Source organism: Gopherus flavomarginatus, chromosome 12 (genome assembly GCF_025201925.1).
Source record: "Gopherus flavomarginatus isolate rGopFla2 chromosome 12, rGopFla2.mat.asm, whole genome shotgun sequence".
NCBI classification, from domain to species: domain Eukaryota; kingdom Metazoa; phylum Chordata; order Testudines; family Testudinidae; genus Gopherus; species Gopherus flavomarginatus.
In genome coordinates, this window is record NC_066628.1 from 8,464,124 (window position 1) to 8,482,010 (window position 17,887).

At 52.0% G+C, this 17,887-nt stretch overlaps 2 protein-coding genes across 13 annotated transcripts in view; both read left to right on the plus strand.

Moving 5' to 3' along the window:
* Positions 1-17,887, plus strand: part of LOC127033278 (zinc finger protein 345-like) — a 64,126-nt gene that overhangs the window by 12,755 nt on the left and 33,484 nt on the right. For 2 of the 7 annotated variants that reach the window (XM_050921203.1, XM_050921204.1), the window contains exon 2: positions 17,159-17,285. In XM_050921203.1, the coding sequence (XP_050777160.1) occupies positions 17,159-17,285 (127 nt within the window). Of the gene's footprint in view, positions 1-2,429; positions 2,631-4,252; positions 4,361-15,232; positions 15,469-16,571; positions 16,611-17,158; positions 17,286-17,887 lie in introns of those variants that run through there. The other 5 variants (XM_050921199.1, XM_050921198.1, XM_050921202.1 and 2 more) reach the window with 5 other exon arrangements.
* LOC127033269 (zinc finger protein 585B-like) overlaps positions 1-17,887 on the plus strand; it is a 139,462-nt gene that overhangs the window by 525 nt on the left and 121,050 nt on the right. For 5 of the 6 annotated variants that reach the window (XR_007769043.1, XM_050921142.1, XM_050921138.1 and 2 more), the window contains exon 1: positions 15,206-15,468. The exons of the other annotated variant lie outside the window; for it this stretch is intronic. The gene's annotated coding sequence lies outside the window, so the exon portion shown is untranslated. Of the gene's footprint in view, positions 1-15,205; positions 15,469-17,887 lie in introns of those variants that run through there. 6 annotated transcript variants of the gene reach the window in all.

Genomic DNA, 17,887 nt, shown 5'->3' on the forward strand with positions numbered 1-17,887 from the left:
GCAGTTTCTTGCACTGCTGGCTGGAATAGAGGGAAATTCGGAGTAGGGGGATACTGAGAAGGAAAGCGGAGGGGGGTGTTGGGAAGCAGACAGGAGGGAAAGGCAGAGCCAAGGGGCAGGGAGAAGAGAAGGGGGAGGGGAGAGACACAAGGTAACTCCCCATGGGGCAGGAGATGGGGAGGGGCTGCCCTGCCCAGCAGCCAGAGGGGAATTTTTTCCCCTAGAACCGGTCAAACAAGCAGTGGGGCTTGAGGGGCAGGGGACTATCCCCTCAGGGTTCAGAAGCTATAAGGCAAATATCCAGCTCCCTCTCCCCCCTGCTCCCAGTGTATTATTTTCAGACACACCCATGCTGGTGAGGTCTGTGTTGGGGGCTGCCCAGGGCCCTGGTCTGATTTCTGGGCAGGATTCAGATCTCAGCCACACCGGTGTCAGACCGGAGTCACTGCTAGTTCTGGCAGGGGGTGAGTGTGGATGGGCCAATGGGATCAGCCTCTGCCTGTCCCTGGGGGCTGCAGGGGCAGGACAGGGAGGCTCAGGCACTAGCTGCTGATAGTAGAGGGCTCCTGTTCTGGCTGAGGGAGAGGAGGAGGCTGGTGCTTGTCTCTCTCTGCTCCTGATATTAGAGCCCTTGACTTGAGCTGCCTGGGTCAGGTGCTGCTGCCTCCTCAGCCTGAGAGCCCACACTATGGAACTGTTGCTCCTCAGCTGGGGCTGTGCCATGGACAGACCTTCATTAAAGTCCCCTCCTCTGTGCCCAGCACTGGTGGGGACTTTCACTGTGCCTGGAACCAGCCCCTGGGGCAGCCCCGGGTTCTGCCCACATCAGCCCCTGAGCCGCAGCCTGCAGGTGATGGGGAGACCTGGGGGAAAGGGCTGGGGCCGGGCAGAACAGTGACTGTACACAAAGGGCCCCTTTCAGGGACCTACTGGTGAGTTTGTACCGAAGAGGGAGGGGCTCCCTATAGGTCTGCAGGTCCCAGAGCTGCTGCCCTCAGTGACACAGCCACTTAGCAGTTGTAACAACCACATCTCTACTGGAGAGGAAGCATCCATGTACATGGGCCAGTAACCAGTTTTCCCAGGCAGAGGGGAGGGGAGAGAGGGGTGGAGACAGTGAATAAGTCAGAGCAAGGTTCCCAGATCCCAGATCTGCCCACATCCATTCCCTGCATCACCCTGTGGAGACAACATTGGTGAGGTAATATCGTGTATTGGGGCAACTTCTGTGGGTGAGAGAAACATGCTTTCGAGCCACACAGCTCTTCTGCAGGGCTGGGAAAGGTACTCGGAGCATCACAGCTAAATACAGGATGGAACAGATTGTTTACCATAAGTAGGCAACACATAGTCTAAGGCAGGGGTAGTCAGTCAGCGAACGACGGGCCAAATCCAGACCACGGGACACTTTTGAACAGACCCTGAAATCTCTATTATTACTAACGTTCTTGTTATTTTTGTATTATTTCCTCTGCAGTCCGGTCCTTGACTGGACCTTGACCAAGAAATTTGGACCTTGACCAAAGGTAGTCAGTTATTTTTAGTCTAAGAGACCATTCAAAGAGAAGCGGCCTGTTAACACAGGACAAAAAGGGGAGGGGGGATTAGTGGGTTGCAGATTATTGTAATCAGCCAATAATCCAGTGTCTTTATGAAGACTGCAAAGAGTCCTGTGGCATCTTATTGACCAACAGACGTATTGGAGCATGAGCTTTCACGTCGTCGGATGCATGTGACGTGGGTATTCACCCGCGAAAGCTCATGCTCCAATACGTCTGTAAGGTGCCACAGGACTCTTTGCTGCTTTCACAGATCCAGACTAACACGGCTACCCCTCTGATACTTTATGAAGACTGTGACTTTTATTATCTAGTGGAGTTATGAATTTAAGCTCCCAGGTATCTTTTGAAGATGTTGTGCAGGTTTCTATTGAGGATGAGGGCTGAGAAGTCAGATATGGAGTGATCACTCTGTGACAGGTTTTCACCTACGGGTGATAGGGTGTTTTTGTCTTTTATCATGTTTAGTGTGAGTTCGTTCAAGAGTGTAGTGATTGTCTTGGTTCACCCACATAGTAGTTGTTGGAGCATTTATGCACTGGATAAGGTGCATGTGCACCCCATGTTGTGATAGGCGTGTGTAGGACCCATGGATCTTGAAAGCTGTGTTGGCAGGAGATGTTGATCACTGTAGCAGCGGAGATATGGCTGCAGGTTTTGCATCTGTTGTTTTGGCAGGGTCTGGTGCTGCTTTGAATTGCTGCGATTGACTTCCCAGGGACTGTGGTAAGGAGGAAAGAGAGGAAAAACCAGTTTGTATGTCTCCTGAGTCACCACTCTGCTGGGGGGACCCACTGCCTTGGAGATAAAATCAGTGAATCCACCAAAGTAGCTTCTCTGTTTCTGGTTCTTTTTTTTTTTTTTTTTTAGTATTTGGCTCAGAGATTCTGTATTGCTTGACTGCCCTTTGGTTCGTTCTGAAATGTATGCGAGAGATCAAATAACCAAGACCAGTCAGGTTGGTTGCTCTAAGCCAACGATAATATAGTACAGGGAAAAAAGTGTTCTGCACAATACCAGTCTCCGGGAAGTCGTCAAATGCAACGTTGTTACGTTCACCTTACACACAAGGTATGCAAAGTGACAACTCTAATGCCATCTCTTTATACATGTGTAGAGGTAAATGTACTCAGTACATCAGGCGTTCTCAACCTTTCTCTTTCTGAGCCCCTCCCACGTTATAAAAACTCCACAGCCAACCTGTGCCACAACTACTGTTTTTTTACATATAAAAGCCAGGGCTGGCACTAGTGGGTAGCAAGCCAGAAAATTACCTGGAGTCTCACACCAGAAGGGCCCCTGCAAAGTGAAGTAGTTCAGGTTTTGGCTTCAGCCCTGGATGGCAGGTCTCGAGGCCCCAGGTTTCAGCACCATGCAGCACAGCTTTGGCTTTCTGCCCTGGGCCCCAGCAAGTCCCTGCTTGTTGGCCCCCCTGAAACCTACTTGCAGACCCCTGGTTGGGAACTGCTGCTGCACGTCATCTGAAATGAGACTGAACCAATCAGCTTTTTACCTTGTGTAGAGGAGCGGATTCACCCCTGTGGCGCCTCCTGGGAATTAGCTCAATTCAGCTTCAGAGCACCCATTGCAGACCAGTGATTGGTCTGTCCTCTGGCCCCTATGTCCCTCCCTGGACCCAGTGCCCTTTTACATGGGGGTGCTGCCCCCTGGCAGTAACCCCTTTCTCTCAGGGTCTCCCCTCCCTGGGAAACCCCCACCCTCTATCTCCACCTTGCCTCAGTATATGGCTACTGCCAGTCATCATCTAGCCCCACACCCTGGAGCAGACTGCAGTATCAGCCACTCATCACCGGCAAGGTTGGGTTTGGACCTCTTGCCTTTGCCTACCCCAGGGCTGCCCTCTGCAACCCCTGGTACCTGTTGGCCTTGTGCTGGGCCGCAGCCTGGGGCTCTCCAGGCTGGAGCTCCCCAGCTTCTCTGCCTTTCCCCACCCCTGCTTCACTCAGGTACCCTGTGTCCAGCTCCCTTCAGCCAGGTGCCTCTCCCTTGCGGGGAGAGATAGCTCAGTGGTTTGAGCATTGGCCTGCTAAATCCAGGGTTGTGAGTTCTATCCTTGGGGGGCCACTTAGGGATCTGGGTCAAAAATCAGTACTTGGTCCTGCTAGTGAAGGCAGGGGGCTCAACTCAATGACCTTTTGAGGTCCCTTCCGGTGATAAGTATATCTCCTATTATTATTATAGCTAGAGAGAGACTGCTTGCTCCTGGCTTCTTTATACAGGCCAGCTGTGGCCTGATTGGGGCATGGCCCAGCTGCAGCCACTTCCCAATCGGCCCAGCTTAGTAGCTCCCAGCCACAACCTTCCCCCAGGGCTGTTTTAAGCCCTTCAGGGCAGGAGCAGGGTAAGCACCCTACTGCACCTTGTTTTTCTGGTACCACGGTGGACCCTTTACCTCATGATTTCCAAGTACCACAGGGCGTGAAGGCATCTCCTAGGTTTATAGGTAAAACCATTGTATGTCTTGTTCTATTCCCTTGAGACATTCTAGTATAGACCGGTGAGAATGACTTCCTACCTGTTGCTACTGTAAAATTTTGAAAGATCCTACTCCTGGCAGTTTTCCAAGTACTGTAGCTATCGCAAAGTTTTATGGGCTACTTGACATGAGTGAACAGAATTATGGGGAGGGTGTAATAGATTCAGTGAAGATACGTTCCAGGGCTTTATTGAAATTATTCCTAGCATATATGTATTGGTTAACAACAGCCACATTGCACTTCAAATTGTCCCATATTCCCACAGGAGAGGGAAGAGAAATGGCTGTGATGGAGCCAGCTCAGGTCAGGTATTTTCAGGGAACTGCAGGGGGGTTGTTGTGGAGGGGGAGGGGCAGGAAACACACAGGGTGAGGCAAGGAGGGGACAGGGTGTGGAAAAACCCACTGGGACACGTTTAACTTGGAGATGATTTTCTGAACAGGCCCATTGGCTGGGGTGTATGGAGACGTTCCCCCATTTCTGAACTAGGAAACACTCCCCTGGGCAGGGCTGGGAAAACTGACCAGACTCCCAGATCTGGACCCTGACCCCACTGGCCAGAGGCTGCTGTGAAGTACGCAGGGAAGCTGTCGGGATTCATGTCCCTGTCCCCGGCTCAGAGCTCTGGTTCCTGTATTAGCCTGTGGCTGGCAGGTGTGTGGGAAATGCGAAGACTCTGCCCTGCTCCATGTGCTTTGGAGGACAAGGAACTCTCACCTTCTCCCACCCTCTGAAGCCTCCTGGCTGCTCTGAGCAGGGTGGGGGTGGGATTCTGCTTTTCTGTGCCTCCTTCCCCATGACTAGTGGGATTGTGGTTGGGGCAGCAGGTGCTGAGTGGGGGACTCTTGTTGTTTCAGATGCCGGTGAGCTTCGAGGAGGTGGCTGTGTATTTCACCCAGGGGCAGGGGGCTCTGCTGGACCCTGCTCAGAGAGCCCTCTACAGGAACGTCATGCAGGAGAACTATGAGACGGTGACCTCGCTGGGTAAGGAATTCCCATCCCCTCAGTTATTAGAAGCTGTGTGGTCTGTGTGTCTGACTCTGGTCAGGTTCTTCCCTGGTCAGATTTGAAGAGAGTGGGTTGCATAGTCCACACATCCATTGTGAAAGAGACTCCCGTCTCCATACCCCCTGCGGTCAAATCAGGGAGTCATAAATGTAATGGAGATGCTAATTCATCCCCATTCGTCCCGCTTTCAAGGGAGCAGAATCAGTGCATTTTCCTCTCTGCATTAGCTTTCCCTTACACCCTGTTCCCTTTTCTTCCCAGGACCTGCTCCATCTGTGGGGAGGGCTCTGGAGGTTGAGAAACTGGCAGGAATTTAACACCGGAGCTGTTGCCGTTTTAGCAAGTCCCCCCCCACCCCCCATGCCTCCTCCCCCACCAACCCCACAGATACTCAATGTTCCTACTGGGTTTCTGACAAATCTCTCCTACCCCGGGGACTCCGTGATCCTGTTCCCATCTGTTCAGATTCCACATCCCCCTGCATGGCATGGGGCCATCTTAAAATCAGGGAATGTTCTTTGTGACACATCCTCTACCCATGCTCCATGCACCCTGATCTTATCTGATTTCATTCGCTGAGCAGGATTTGCTGTTCCCAAACCTGACTTGATCGCTCAACTGGAACGAGGGGAAGAGCCCTGGGTCCCGGATCTCCAGGCCGCTGAGGAAAGGGAGAGCCAGAGAGGCACCCACACAGGTGAGCTGTCAGGGAAACTGACATAGAAAGTATCTGACAAGTGAAGGAAAAAGCTGGGACTCCCAAAAATGTTCTGTGACGAGAGCTCCCAGATCTGCCTCATCTCACCCAGGTCAGGGCTGCAGTCAGCGGGTGTCGTATCATGAAGGCAAATATCAGTCACGGCTTCCTACCCCCCCTTCCCCCCGTTAGCTGTCAGGAATTTCCTCCCTGACTTTCCTTCTCTAAGAGTGTTTGAGTGGGATGTAGAGGCCCATCTCCCCAACCATGATTGTGTTGTGGTTCCCAATGCTGAGGAGAAAGGGGAGCAGCAGTGACTCTTGTCTGGATTCTCTCTCTCCCGGCAGGCGATGAGACAGTGAGTGAGAACGAAGAGAAGAATCGTCAATCTGAAAGTCCTGAGCAATTGGAACCCGTAGGGACAGTTATTAAAACAGCTGATGGGAATTTTTCGCAGTTCTTGGAACAAGGGGAAGCCTGGGGAAATTGGCACAGGTCAGAGAAGCATCTGGGAAACTACCCAAGGAAGAAAGGGAATGAATCCATTGAACGTGGGGCAGGATGCACAGATCCTAAGGAAACTACAGCCCAGCAGACAAATCCCAAGGAGGAGAAACTCTATAAATGTCTCGAATGTGGGAAAAGCTTCAGTGTGAGGACCAACCTTATTACGCATCAGAGAAATCACACAGGAGAGAAGCCCTATAAATGCTGGGAGTGCGGCAAAAGCTTCCATCAGAGCTCAAGCCTCACTAAACATCGGAGAATCCACACGGGAGAGAGACCCTATGAATGCCTCGACTGCGGGAAAAGATTCAGTGTGAGAACAAATCTTATTACGCATCAGAGACTGCACACGGGAGAAAGACCCTATAAATGCTTGGACTGCGGGAAAAGCTTTAGTCAGAGCTCAAGCCTTACCAATCATCGGAGAATCCACACAGGAGAGACACCCTATAAATGCCCTGACTGTGGGAAAAGTTTCAAGGTGAAAACCAATCTGATTACACATCAGAGAAACCACACGGGAGAGAAACCCTACACGTGTTCGGACTGTGGGAAAAGCTTCAGCCAGAGCTCAAGCCTCACAAAACACTGGAGAGTCCACACGGGAGAGAGACCCCATACATGCCTAGTGTGTGGGAAAAGTTTTAGTGAGAGTTCAACACTTATTAAGCATGGAAGAGTCCATACGCGGGACAGACCCTATGAGTAACTCGAGCATGGGAAGAGATTGAAAGATAAGCCATTGTTTCTCATCGGAGAACCCACGCAGGAGAGAAACTCCATAAATGCTTGGACTGTGAGAGGCTTCAGTTGCGGCTGAAACCTTACGAAACATCAGTGAATGCAGAAGGGTGGGAGATCCTAGAAGTAACTTGACTGCGGGAAAAGATTCAGAGCTCAGACATGATTACACATCAGATAATTCATGAGCAAGAAAGAGACCTTCAGTGTGGGGGAAGCTTCAACTGGTGCTCCTTCAGTAGGAAATATCATCAAATGCACACAGAGAAGAGTCCTGTTTGAAGCATTTTGAAAGCTGAAGACATCTAAATGTAGCTAATTCCATATTGGACATCAGAGACTCCTCCACACAGCAAGGAAATTCTCTCAGGGCCCTGACTGGGGCCGACCGTGGTGACAAACCCATTTCCTCATTCCCACAGACATCAGGGGCGTTTGGCTCCCAAGGATCCATCTGCTCATTGCAGGAGTGAGGATCCAGCAGCAGCTGAGCAGCAGTTGTCAGTGACCCTCTGGCTCTGCCTGGTCTAAGCAAACCCCAGGCAGAGGAGGAGAAGCCCCGGTCAGCCCCTCCTCCCTGCTGCAGCCCTGGCTGCTGAGCTGATGGGCCACGGGCGGGGGAAGGGAGAGAGAGAAACTCCTCCAGCTGCTCCCTCTGCCTTGCTGAAGGTCCCCCCTCTCCCTTCCCCTCCCAGCCAGGATCCCCCTGCCATGAAGATGAGGAGAAGAACACTTGGGCCAGGCCCCACCTTCACTCTACACACCTGTCACCACCCCCCATCTTCCACCAGCCCCTGGGCTGGGCCCCCCACTGACCTGGAGCTGTTCCCTGCAGGGGGAGTGTCCCTGGGGGCTGGTAACTCCTCCCCTCTCCAAATCCCCCAGAGCGCTGGGCTCTGGGGGATCAACCAGTAAGGGACCAAGCCGATGGGTTCTGGGGAGGAAACTGGGGATTGAATGGCTGGGGCTGGTGAAGCTGGGAAGCAGGGGAGCTGGGTGCTGGGCTATTGAGTGTTTGGGGATCAGGGGATAAGAGGCGAGGGAGAGCATAGGGGTAGAGAGGTGCTGCCTCATCACTCACCCCTCTGCCCCTTCTGCCTGCCCCCTTTGCATTCAGAGAGCACCACGAGAGGGGCTGATTTCCACAGGGCCTTTTGTGGGAGGCCTGGAGATCCCACCGCTGCCTCTGCAGCATCAGCCTCTGAGCATCTGTCTGTGGTAGGAAAAGCAGTTGGGATCAGCCAACTCGTCTCCTCTGGCCCTCCCCCACTTTTCCTAGTCTAGACTGACCTTGAGCATCTTATCACATCACCCCATTAGCAGAGTGATTGTTATAGTCATGAGTTCTCCCTTTGGGGATAAATTGTCTCATTCCCAGATTCTCACATTGCTCCAATGTGGGTTTCCCCATGCCCCCATTTTCTCCCAGAATTACATTTATTTTAAAAAAGCTGGAGCAGGGATAGTAAAATGTGGTGTTTTAGCTGCTATGTTCTTTGAGAGCAATGGGATGAGTCTGAGGGATTACCTTGTCAAAGTTAGAATCAAGACTCACAATTTGTCAGACCACTCTGTTTATTAGCGCAGCGCTTTGCCAATAACATTCAGAATATGTGAGTGGCCATGTAAGACTCAAACAGTCTTATTTATACAGATAAAAGAGCGGGAATTAGACAAAGGAACAAAGAAAGCAAAACAGGAAAATTCACCTGGGGCACAGCATGCATATCCTATTTTCTTACTAACTGTTATCGATCTAAGGCTAATGCTTCACCAATTGCCCTTAAACGGTGCAATTGTTCTATGTTAATGTCTGTATTCCTGACACCCGGTTGCAACATTCCAACTTTTTGCTTAAAGATACAGACAACATTTCTTTAATCCTTTCTATTCTTAATATATAATTTATTTTACTTTCACAACCTCCTTCCCTCGCCACTGTCGCGCTCCATCTTTGACACAGCAAGCTCTGTCCAAGCTTTGGAGAGTTTTGTCCTCTCCCTATTCTATTCATCCGCCTCCCGAAGTGTCACTTGCCACAGTGTCCTTTGCTTTGCAGGAATGGCACATTGATTGCTTGGATCCTAAATCAGACTCCTGAGAGACAGAGAAAAAAGTGTGCAGGCCTGGAGGGGGAATTCAAATGAAGCCCAAAGCACAGCAGGAGGTTTCTGAGCTTCAATCCCTGTTTCCATCTATTGGTAAAGTGGCTTCTGGGATTTCCCAGCTAAATCCAGATCATTTGTCCATGGAAATTTCTCCCCTCCCCTTCTTTTGTTTTGTTAGGGTAATGCAAATACTTTTGTAAATTACACAACCAAATAAGGACCTGCTTAGTAAAGCAGGTTTAGCCAGATCAGAAGAAAATGGGTCAATTTATTTTCTTTATTTTGAATTTGAAGATTCTCTGGTATTTCACTTTATGAACGCGTGAAAGTGTTTTATGGCCCACCCTGGATTGTGGGTTTTTCTCTCCTTGGTGAAGGCTGTTTGGTCACGTACTTTGATATTAGCTTACTTTGACAGGATGTAGCTCTGATTTATTGGAGACTTCACAAAAAAATTGATGATTTGCCAGACTAGTATGTATTTTTTTCCACAGTTTTCTACCCTTCCCTTTAAATATTTCAGTGTGGTTTGAAAATGATCAATGTCTGTCAGCACACGCACTGAGGGTAGGTGCCAGATTTACACTCCGAGGGATGGAGACTGAAAGAAGGAGGAAGTTACTGTCTGATCCCTGCAGAGATGTGCCATCAGGAGGGGGAGAGGATGGGACTGGAAAACTGCAGGGTTTGCTCTTCAGAGGCAGACAGATGAGGCTGAGAACTGTGAAATCACTGTACTGGGGCCAGAGAGAGAGAGGAATTATCCTGTGAGTCCCTGAATTCTAAATTACTATGATTGATGCCCCTAGAGGAATGATCCAGGGAGTGGGGAAAATCTCCTGTTTGTGGAGAGGCGGAATCTGGGCAGAGGCTAGAAGGAAGCCAGGGAAATGAACTGGCCTCGCCAGCCCTGAAGCCAGGCAAAGCTCTGTCACCAAGAGGCAGAAGTGCATCCTGGAAGCACAGCTAGTCACTCCCTCAACATCTACATTTCCTCTGTGCGGATGAGAGACGTTCTGTGCTCCACTCATCCCACACTGCATTCATCTTCTAACCTGAGCTCCCTGGGTTTCCAGCATCTCTCGTGAATTGTCTGCACTTTTCCACCAGCTTAAACGTATTCCTCTTTCCCTGCTGCCTGCAGGTGCTGGGAGAATCCATGTGCTGGCCTGGGGCAGAAATGCATATTTGTGAGCTGGGTGCTAGGTGGGGAGAGGGGATGGTTAACTTGTATTTCTTGCTGGCTAAGAATAAAGTAGAATTTAGCTTCTCAAACTCCCTGCGGCCCTTGTCTTGAATAATGGGAAAAATGATCCCAGAAGCTGTCTCTCTGAGATGTTATTTTTCCAGCCTTCACCCTGGCAGACTGCAGATCAGAGCTGCCAACTCTGGATTTTCAGACTCTTCTGTGGGGAAAATCCATCATCCGCAGGGGAAACCCTCTCTGGCTGTCCTGTTCCATTCAGTTTTTTTTGTGGAAGGAGGGTTAATGAGCCTGGGGAAGGATCTTTTTCTTTTAACCTGAATTGAATTATGGAGAGGAGCAATAATCTGTGTTGTGAAGTACTTTGAGATCTACGGATGCAAAGCACTCTGAGTGAGGTATGGTTTTGATTTATTTTCCCCCAAGCCACGTCAGGCCCTACACTCAGATCGATGACCTTTGCGTGGTCGGAGGTAATGCAATAACTTTCGATTGCTGCATCTGATCAAATCATGCGTTTCAGAGGATTTTGGAGGCAGCCATCAGGAGATGGCTGGTGATATTTTGGTGAACATCAGAAAACTGCAAGCAGAAATGGGGCCTTTCTGGCATTTGGGCACTAGACCCCTCTGCTTCAACCAGATCTGCAGTTGTCCATAGATCAAGACCTGGGTTGTGGCAGCTCCTGAGGGCTGGATGGACAAAGGGATTTCCGTGTTGCAATGCCTAACCTTTAGGCACCTAGAAAATCAGTGGAACAACATTAGGATCTAGAAGGCATGAGTTGATCACATAAGAATGGCCATAGTGGGTCAGTCCAAAGGTCTGTCTAGCCCAATATCTTGTCTACCAACAGTGGCCAACGTCAGGTGCCCCCCAGGGAATGGACAGGTGATCATCAAGTGATCCATCCCCTGTCGCCCATTCCCAGTGGGGGGTGGGGCCTTGGGGGAAGAGGCAAAGCAAGGGCAAGACCTTGGCAGGGTAGGGGGAAGATATGGCAGGGATGGGGCTGTGGGGGAAGAGGCAAAGTGAGCATGGGATCTTGGGGAAAGAGGCAGAGCAAGGGCAAGACCTTGTGAGGGTGGGAAGGTATGGCAGGGACGGGGCTGTGGGGGAAGGGGCAGAGCGGGGGCGTGGTCATGGTTTGGGTACCAGTTATCCTCCAACTTCTAGGGAGCTTCCAGCACTCCTGCTCTCACTGATGTAACTTGCTCCACCTCTATGAGAGGCGTAGTGCTTAGGTCAACGCAGGGTCAGTGTAGACACTGCATTGCTCATATTGACTGTTGCTGCCTTCCAGAAACCATCCCACAATGCTCCACACTGGCAGTTGGATCGGTGCAACTGCTCCTGATGAGGATGCTCACCACCGACATGGAACGTAGTGTGGACGTATAAAACCAGTTCAATTACTGTGGTGGCTGTACATTGATGTAACATAGGTCCCCTTAATTTTGTGGAGTAGAATTGCCCTGAGTGTTTTAATGCTCCAGTTTCTTTGTCAATCTAGCCCCTAGGCCTTTTCCTCACTGCTAAAGAGGGTGATTCCTTTTGTTTTACATTGAGGGTAACTAAGATGTGGGAGCTATTCTGAAGCTAAAAACAGCCTGGACAGGGCACTTCAGTTTGTAGCAGTGAGGAAAAGGGCTGAGAAAATGATGTCTCTGAAATGACACATACCTGTGCCAAAGTACAGAATTTGGTGTTGACAACTTGTTTGATACAAGTAACAGTGATGGGAGGGAATGGGGAGTGAGGGAGTCTGTGTGAGGAACATTGCTAGATATTCCGCCCAATCGTTTGTGTTTGCAAGGGATTCATAAATATTCCAAATCCTGGTTTTGGTGGGCATTAAAAGTCTGTTCACTAGAAACTGTACGGTCTGATCAGCGGTGGAAAGAGACTAAGAAAGAAATCCCACCATCTACATGGGGGGCATGGATCATTGTACACATCTCACTCCGTGTCGGGACCTAGCCCTGGCCAGGGAAGCTAATGATCCAACCAGCAGAATCCTGCTCACGTGCCACCCATGGGCAGCCGGTATCAGAGGCCAGGGCAGGCTAAGCCTCCCCTAACCCATGCTGTGGCCCCACACATCTTCCACTCTGAGGGCCTGTCTCCCTCCCCCTCTTCCCTGAAGCTAGTGGGGGCTCAGTGTCAGCTAGTAGCCTGGAGCTCAGGCCTGCCAGCAACCAGGGGCTGGGGCTGTCCTGGGCACCTCAGGTCGGCCCAGGGGTCAGGCCAGCGGCCCAGGGTGGTGCTGGTGGCTTGAGCAGCTGGGACAGGTGGGGCTCCTCTGGCCACCGTGGGAAGTCCTTGGGGCTCTGGCCATTGTGGAGGGGGGGAAACCTGGGCAGAAAGAGCGGGGCCTGTGGGTTAGCCTCCCCAAAGCGGCGATTCCCTGACCACCTGGGCACTAGGTACATTGTGTGTATGCTAAGAAGACAACTGCCTTCATGTCAAGTTTTACGTACAATAGCCCTGAGGTTTAACTCTGCAGCATGCTTCTCCAAATTGGAAAAATACCTTTCTTTTTAGTGTGCCCGAATTTAACAGAGATTTCTGAATGGGAGCAAAATGTGACAAGCCGTGATTTCCCCCTCCGTCACAGCTTCCTAGCCCTGCACTAGAGGACGGGGAAAGGCAGAGGCAGCAAATTGCAACAGAGCAGCACAAGAGACCAGCTACATGTCAGGAATTGCTCTGCACAGAAAATTGTGCCTGCAGCAGTTTGTAACATTGCGCTGGCCCAGAGAGAGGCAGTGGGGATGCCCTGGAGGTGGAGTGGATGTGAGGGGTTTTGCCTAGTGAGGGGTTGGTCTAGCCCTACAAATAACTGAACAAACCTGGTGGCACAGCAGTGACAATCCATGACCTGGCTTGGGAAGCAGACCTTTGTAGGCCATAGAACCAGCTTTAGTGTTTATTTTCTTCAGCAGTAACACAAAGAACCTCCAGGCCTGTATCCTACAAGTAGGGCCCTACCTAATTCACAGTTGTGTAAAATGCATCACAGACCGTGAAATCTAGTCTTTTGCATACTTTTACCCTATACTATACAGAGTTCACGGGGGAGACCAGCATTTCTTAAACTCGGGGTCCCGGTCTGAAAGGGGGTGATGGGGAGGAGTTGCAAGGTTATTGTAGGAGGGTCGTGGTATTGCCACCCTTACTTCTGTACTGCCTTCAGAGCTGGACAGCCGGAGAGCGGTGGCTTTGGGCCAGGCACCCGGCTCTGAAGGCAGCACCCTACCAAAAACAGCACAGAAGTAAGAGTGGCCATACCATGCCGTGCCGTGCCGGGCCGTGCCATGCCATCCTTCTTTCTGCGCTGCTGCTGGCGGCGGTGCTGCTTTCAGAGCTGGGCTCCTGGCTAGCAGCCACCACTCTCCAGCTGCCCAGCTCCGAAGGGAGTGCTGCTGCCAGCAGCAGTGCAAGAGTAAGGGTGGCAATGCCATGACCCCCCTACAATAACCTTTTGACCCCCCCCACATACAAATACACAGTTTCCTTTTGGGTCAGGACCCCTACAGTTACAACACCTGAAATTTCAGATTTAAATAGCTGAAATCATGAAATTTACAATTTTTTTAATCCTGTGACTGTGAAATTGACCTAAATAGACCCTGAATTTGGTAGGACCCTACCTATAAGACACTGGCTACAGCAGTTAGCATAAGGCTTGAAGCCTATGACCTCTGGCACAGATAAGTGGCCCTACAGCTACCCCTCAGTTTTGGGGAGCTGGGAAGAGGGTGTTTAAGGGGGAAGTTTGTCCATGACACTAGCCAACCACAGGAATGTGCGCTAACACCAGCTTTGGGATATCTTAGGATGGGAATGTCCGCAGATGTCTGACCACCCGAGTGCCATGGCAATGAATTGACCTATAGGATAATAAGCTGAGATCATTAATATACTAACCTATAGGAGAAGAGCACCCCAACATTAGCAGGGTGTGGAAATACACATATGAAAGAGGGGAGAAACTCCCTTTTTCAATATGCATGGGATAGAGTAGCATCAGAATAACATATAAAAGTTGTATCCCAGCCTGCATGCAGGAGGATAGAGAGATGTAGTTCTTGGGATGTGCCAGGTTGATGGTCGAAGGTGCTGATGAGAAAGGTGATGATGAAGATAATGGCTAACATTTCAGGTTGTTCTGCAAGGGACAGTGTGAGCACGTGGATGAAAAGATGGACAGTCTGTGTTATCTCTATCTACCTTACTGTGCTGGAGTGTTTGGGACTTATCTAAATGTATTAATAAACTGTTACAAATACAGATGTGTTCCTATAGTGGGAGTGTTGCAACCATGCACATCGGGGTCCCCAACTGATCAAACAGTCATTTTAGTAATACTCAGCTTCATCTTGGGAAAAGAACCTGTCAGACCTCAAAGTGATAACTTCAATATCATCATCCAAGGAGTGGCTAAGCGTTGTAGCTCCGGCCCAGGCCTAGTAGCTGGGGAGCATGCTATGGAGACAAGAGGCCATCACTGACCAACTGCTCCCTGCTCCAGACTCTCACCAGAGGGAATCACACATGAGGTCAGTTTCACTAGGAAATGTGTCTTCTGCAGCTCTGGGCTGCTTCGCCAGGACCAGGACCTTATCACGTCGGGCCTCGGTACTCCTTATTGGGGACTGTCTGGAACAATCCACAATCTTCCTAAAAATCCCTCTTCTTTCCCCCTCGCCTGGATCCTGGCCTTTCTGTCCTCCCATTGATCCTGTGGTTTCTAGGCAGGATGCCTGCATAGGGCTGGGAGAAGCTGCCCCTGCCCAGGGGCGGTGGGGCCCCAGGGGGCAGGGTCTGGGGCAGCGGGCTGCATCGAGCTGAGTTGATAGCTAGGACCCAGGAGCAGCCGGGAGGCGGCGGTGGGGCAGCGAGCGCTGGGCTCCGGCCCGGCAGCAGGAAGTGACTCGCAGCCGCTGCGGTGACTCTGGCTCCCAGGCTCCTGGCGAGATCCCCGAGCCCCGGCGGCTGGTGCTGGGAGCCCGGAGCCCTGGCTGCAGCCGGGAGAGGGGAATCTCCAGCAGGGCCCTTCCCGCTGCTCCCCAGGAGCCTCTCCCAGGGCAGAGCCCCCAGCCCGGCCCGGCCCCTGCCCCGGGGGGCCCCGCTCGGAGGGAAGGTGAGAGAGACCCGCCCCCCCCCCCCCGGCACCCCCGGGCTGCAGGGGGAGGTTTGGCCCCAGGCTGCTCCCAGCGGAGCTGGCTGCGATTCCCGCCCGGGGCCCGGGAAAGCTGCCGCCAGCCCCGGTGCGTGCGGGGCGGGGGGAGCCAGGGGCTGGACGAGGGGGATTGGAGGTGGGAAGGCAAGAGGGGATTTGGAGGTGGGAAGGGACGTGGCAGCGGGCAGGAGGCAGGTGAAGCGGGCGGGATGGGGCAGAGGGGGCGCTGCATGGAGGATGAGGCCATGCAGGGGGATCAACGTACAAGGGAGAATTGTGGCTCTCAAGGATCGGATTAGAGGGGAGATCTGGCTGGCGGGATCTAGTGAAGGAAAGGGGAGGATATGGGGAGAGGAGGCTGGAGGCGGAATGTGAGAACAAGAGGAGGCTGGCTGGGGAAGGGAGCGAGAGGCCAGTGAGAAGGGCGAGGGATGGTGAGAGAGACAATGGCAGCTTCCCCGTGCCATGAATTCAGATCTCACCCACACCGGTGTCAAACCAGAGTCACTGCTGGCTCTGGCAGGGAGTGAGTCCAGTTGGGTGGATGAGATCGGCTGTCCCTGGGGGCTGCAGGGGGAGTCCAGGGCAGCTCATTTCTCAGGTGTTGTCACTAGACTAGAGGGCTCTGGCTATTGCTAAGGGAGAGGAGGGGCGGGGGGGTGTCTCTCTCTGTCTCCTCCTGGTATTAGAGCCCTGCAGTTGAGCTTCCTGGGGCAGATGCTGCTGCCTCCTCCATTGTGATCTGAAGTCCAGACTGAGCAGCTGCTGCTTCCCCAGCAGGATCTGTTCTGGGGAGAGACCTGCATTAATCACCCTCTGTGCCCAGCCCAGGTAGGGACTTTCTCCGGTGTCTGGAACCAGCCCCAGGGGGAGTCCCAAGCTCTGCCTTCACCGAATCCTGAGCCGGAGCCTGCAGGACCAGTCTGTCTGCAGGGAGAGAGCCGGGGGGAATCGGGGTGTGAAATGGACTCAAGCCCCTTCTGAAACCTCCCCCATCGCCCCTCTCGCCCTGACAGGCTGAGGAATCGCGTCCATATTTTGCTCCAGATCGTCCCATCTTCAGGGGACAGGGAAGGGAAATGGCTGTGATGGAGCCAGCTCAGGTAGGGGATTTTCAGAGAGCTGCAGGGGCAGTTGCTGTAGAGGGCAGGGGTAGGAAACACACAGCATGAGGCAGGGAGGGGCCAGCATGTGACGAACCAGCTGGGACACATTCAACCTGGGCCTGATTTTCTGAACAGGCCCATTGTCAGAGGGGAACATTCCCCCATTTCTGAACCAGGAAACACCCCCCTGGGCAGGGCTGGGAAAACTGACCAGACTTCCAATGCTGGAGCCTGACCCCACTGGCCAGAGGCTGCTGTGAAATACACAGGGAAGCTGTCGGGATTCCTGTCCCCATCCCTGGCTCAGAGTTCTGCTTCCCGTATCAGCCTGTTGCTGGCAGGTGTGTGGGAAATGCGAAGACCCTGCCCTGCTCTGTCTGCTGGGGAGGACAAGGAGCTCTCACCTTCTCCCCACCCTCGGAAGTCTCCTCGATGCTCTGAGCAGGGTGCAGGTGGGATTCTGAAGCTCTGGTCTTCCTCCAGCATGACTACTGGGATTGTAGCTGGGGCAGCAGGTGCTGAGTGGGGGACTCTTGTTGTTTCAGATGCCGGTGACCTTCGAGGAGGTGGCTGTGTATTTCACCCAGGCGCAGGGGGCTCTGCTGGACCCCGCTCAGAGAGCCCTCTACAGGGATGTCATGCAGGAGAACTACGAGATGGTGGCCTCACTGGGTAAGGGATTCCTGTGCTCTTAATTATTACAAGACGGGCGGTCTGCGTGTGTGAGTCTGATGAGTTCTTCCCTGCTCAGACAGACTGAAATGGATCCCAGAGCCCATAGATATAGTGTGAGAGAAACTTTCATCTCTCCATGCCCTCTTCAATGTGATCAGGGAATCGTAAACCCAACGGACATGCTAATTCATCCCCAGCCATCCAGCTTTCAAAGGGGCAGGAGCAGGGTATGGTCCTGTTTGTATTATTTCTCACTTCTTTGTACTGTTGGTGTGGCCCCGTTCAACCCAGGATAGATGGACACAAGGTGGGCAAGGCAGTACCTTTCATTGGACCAGATTTGGTTGGTGAAAGAGAGAAGCTTTTGAAGCTTGTTGTTTTGTTTTGTTTTGCATCACTTGATGATCACCTGTTCTGTTCATTCTCTCTGAAGGATCTGGCACTGGTCACTGTCAGAAGACAGGACACTGGGCTAGATGGATCTTTGGTCTGACCCAATGTGGCCATCCTTATGTTCACCCACAGGAGTTGGCCCAAGAAAAGATATTATGTCACCCACCTTGTGTCTCTTATTTTACACTCACTATCCTCTATGATCC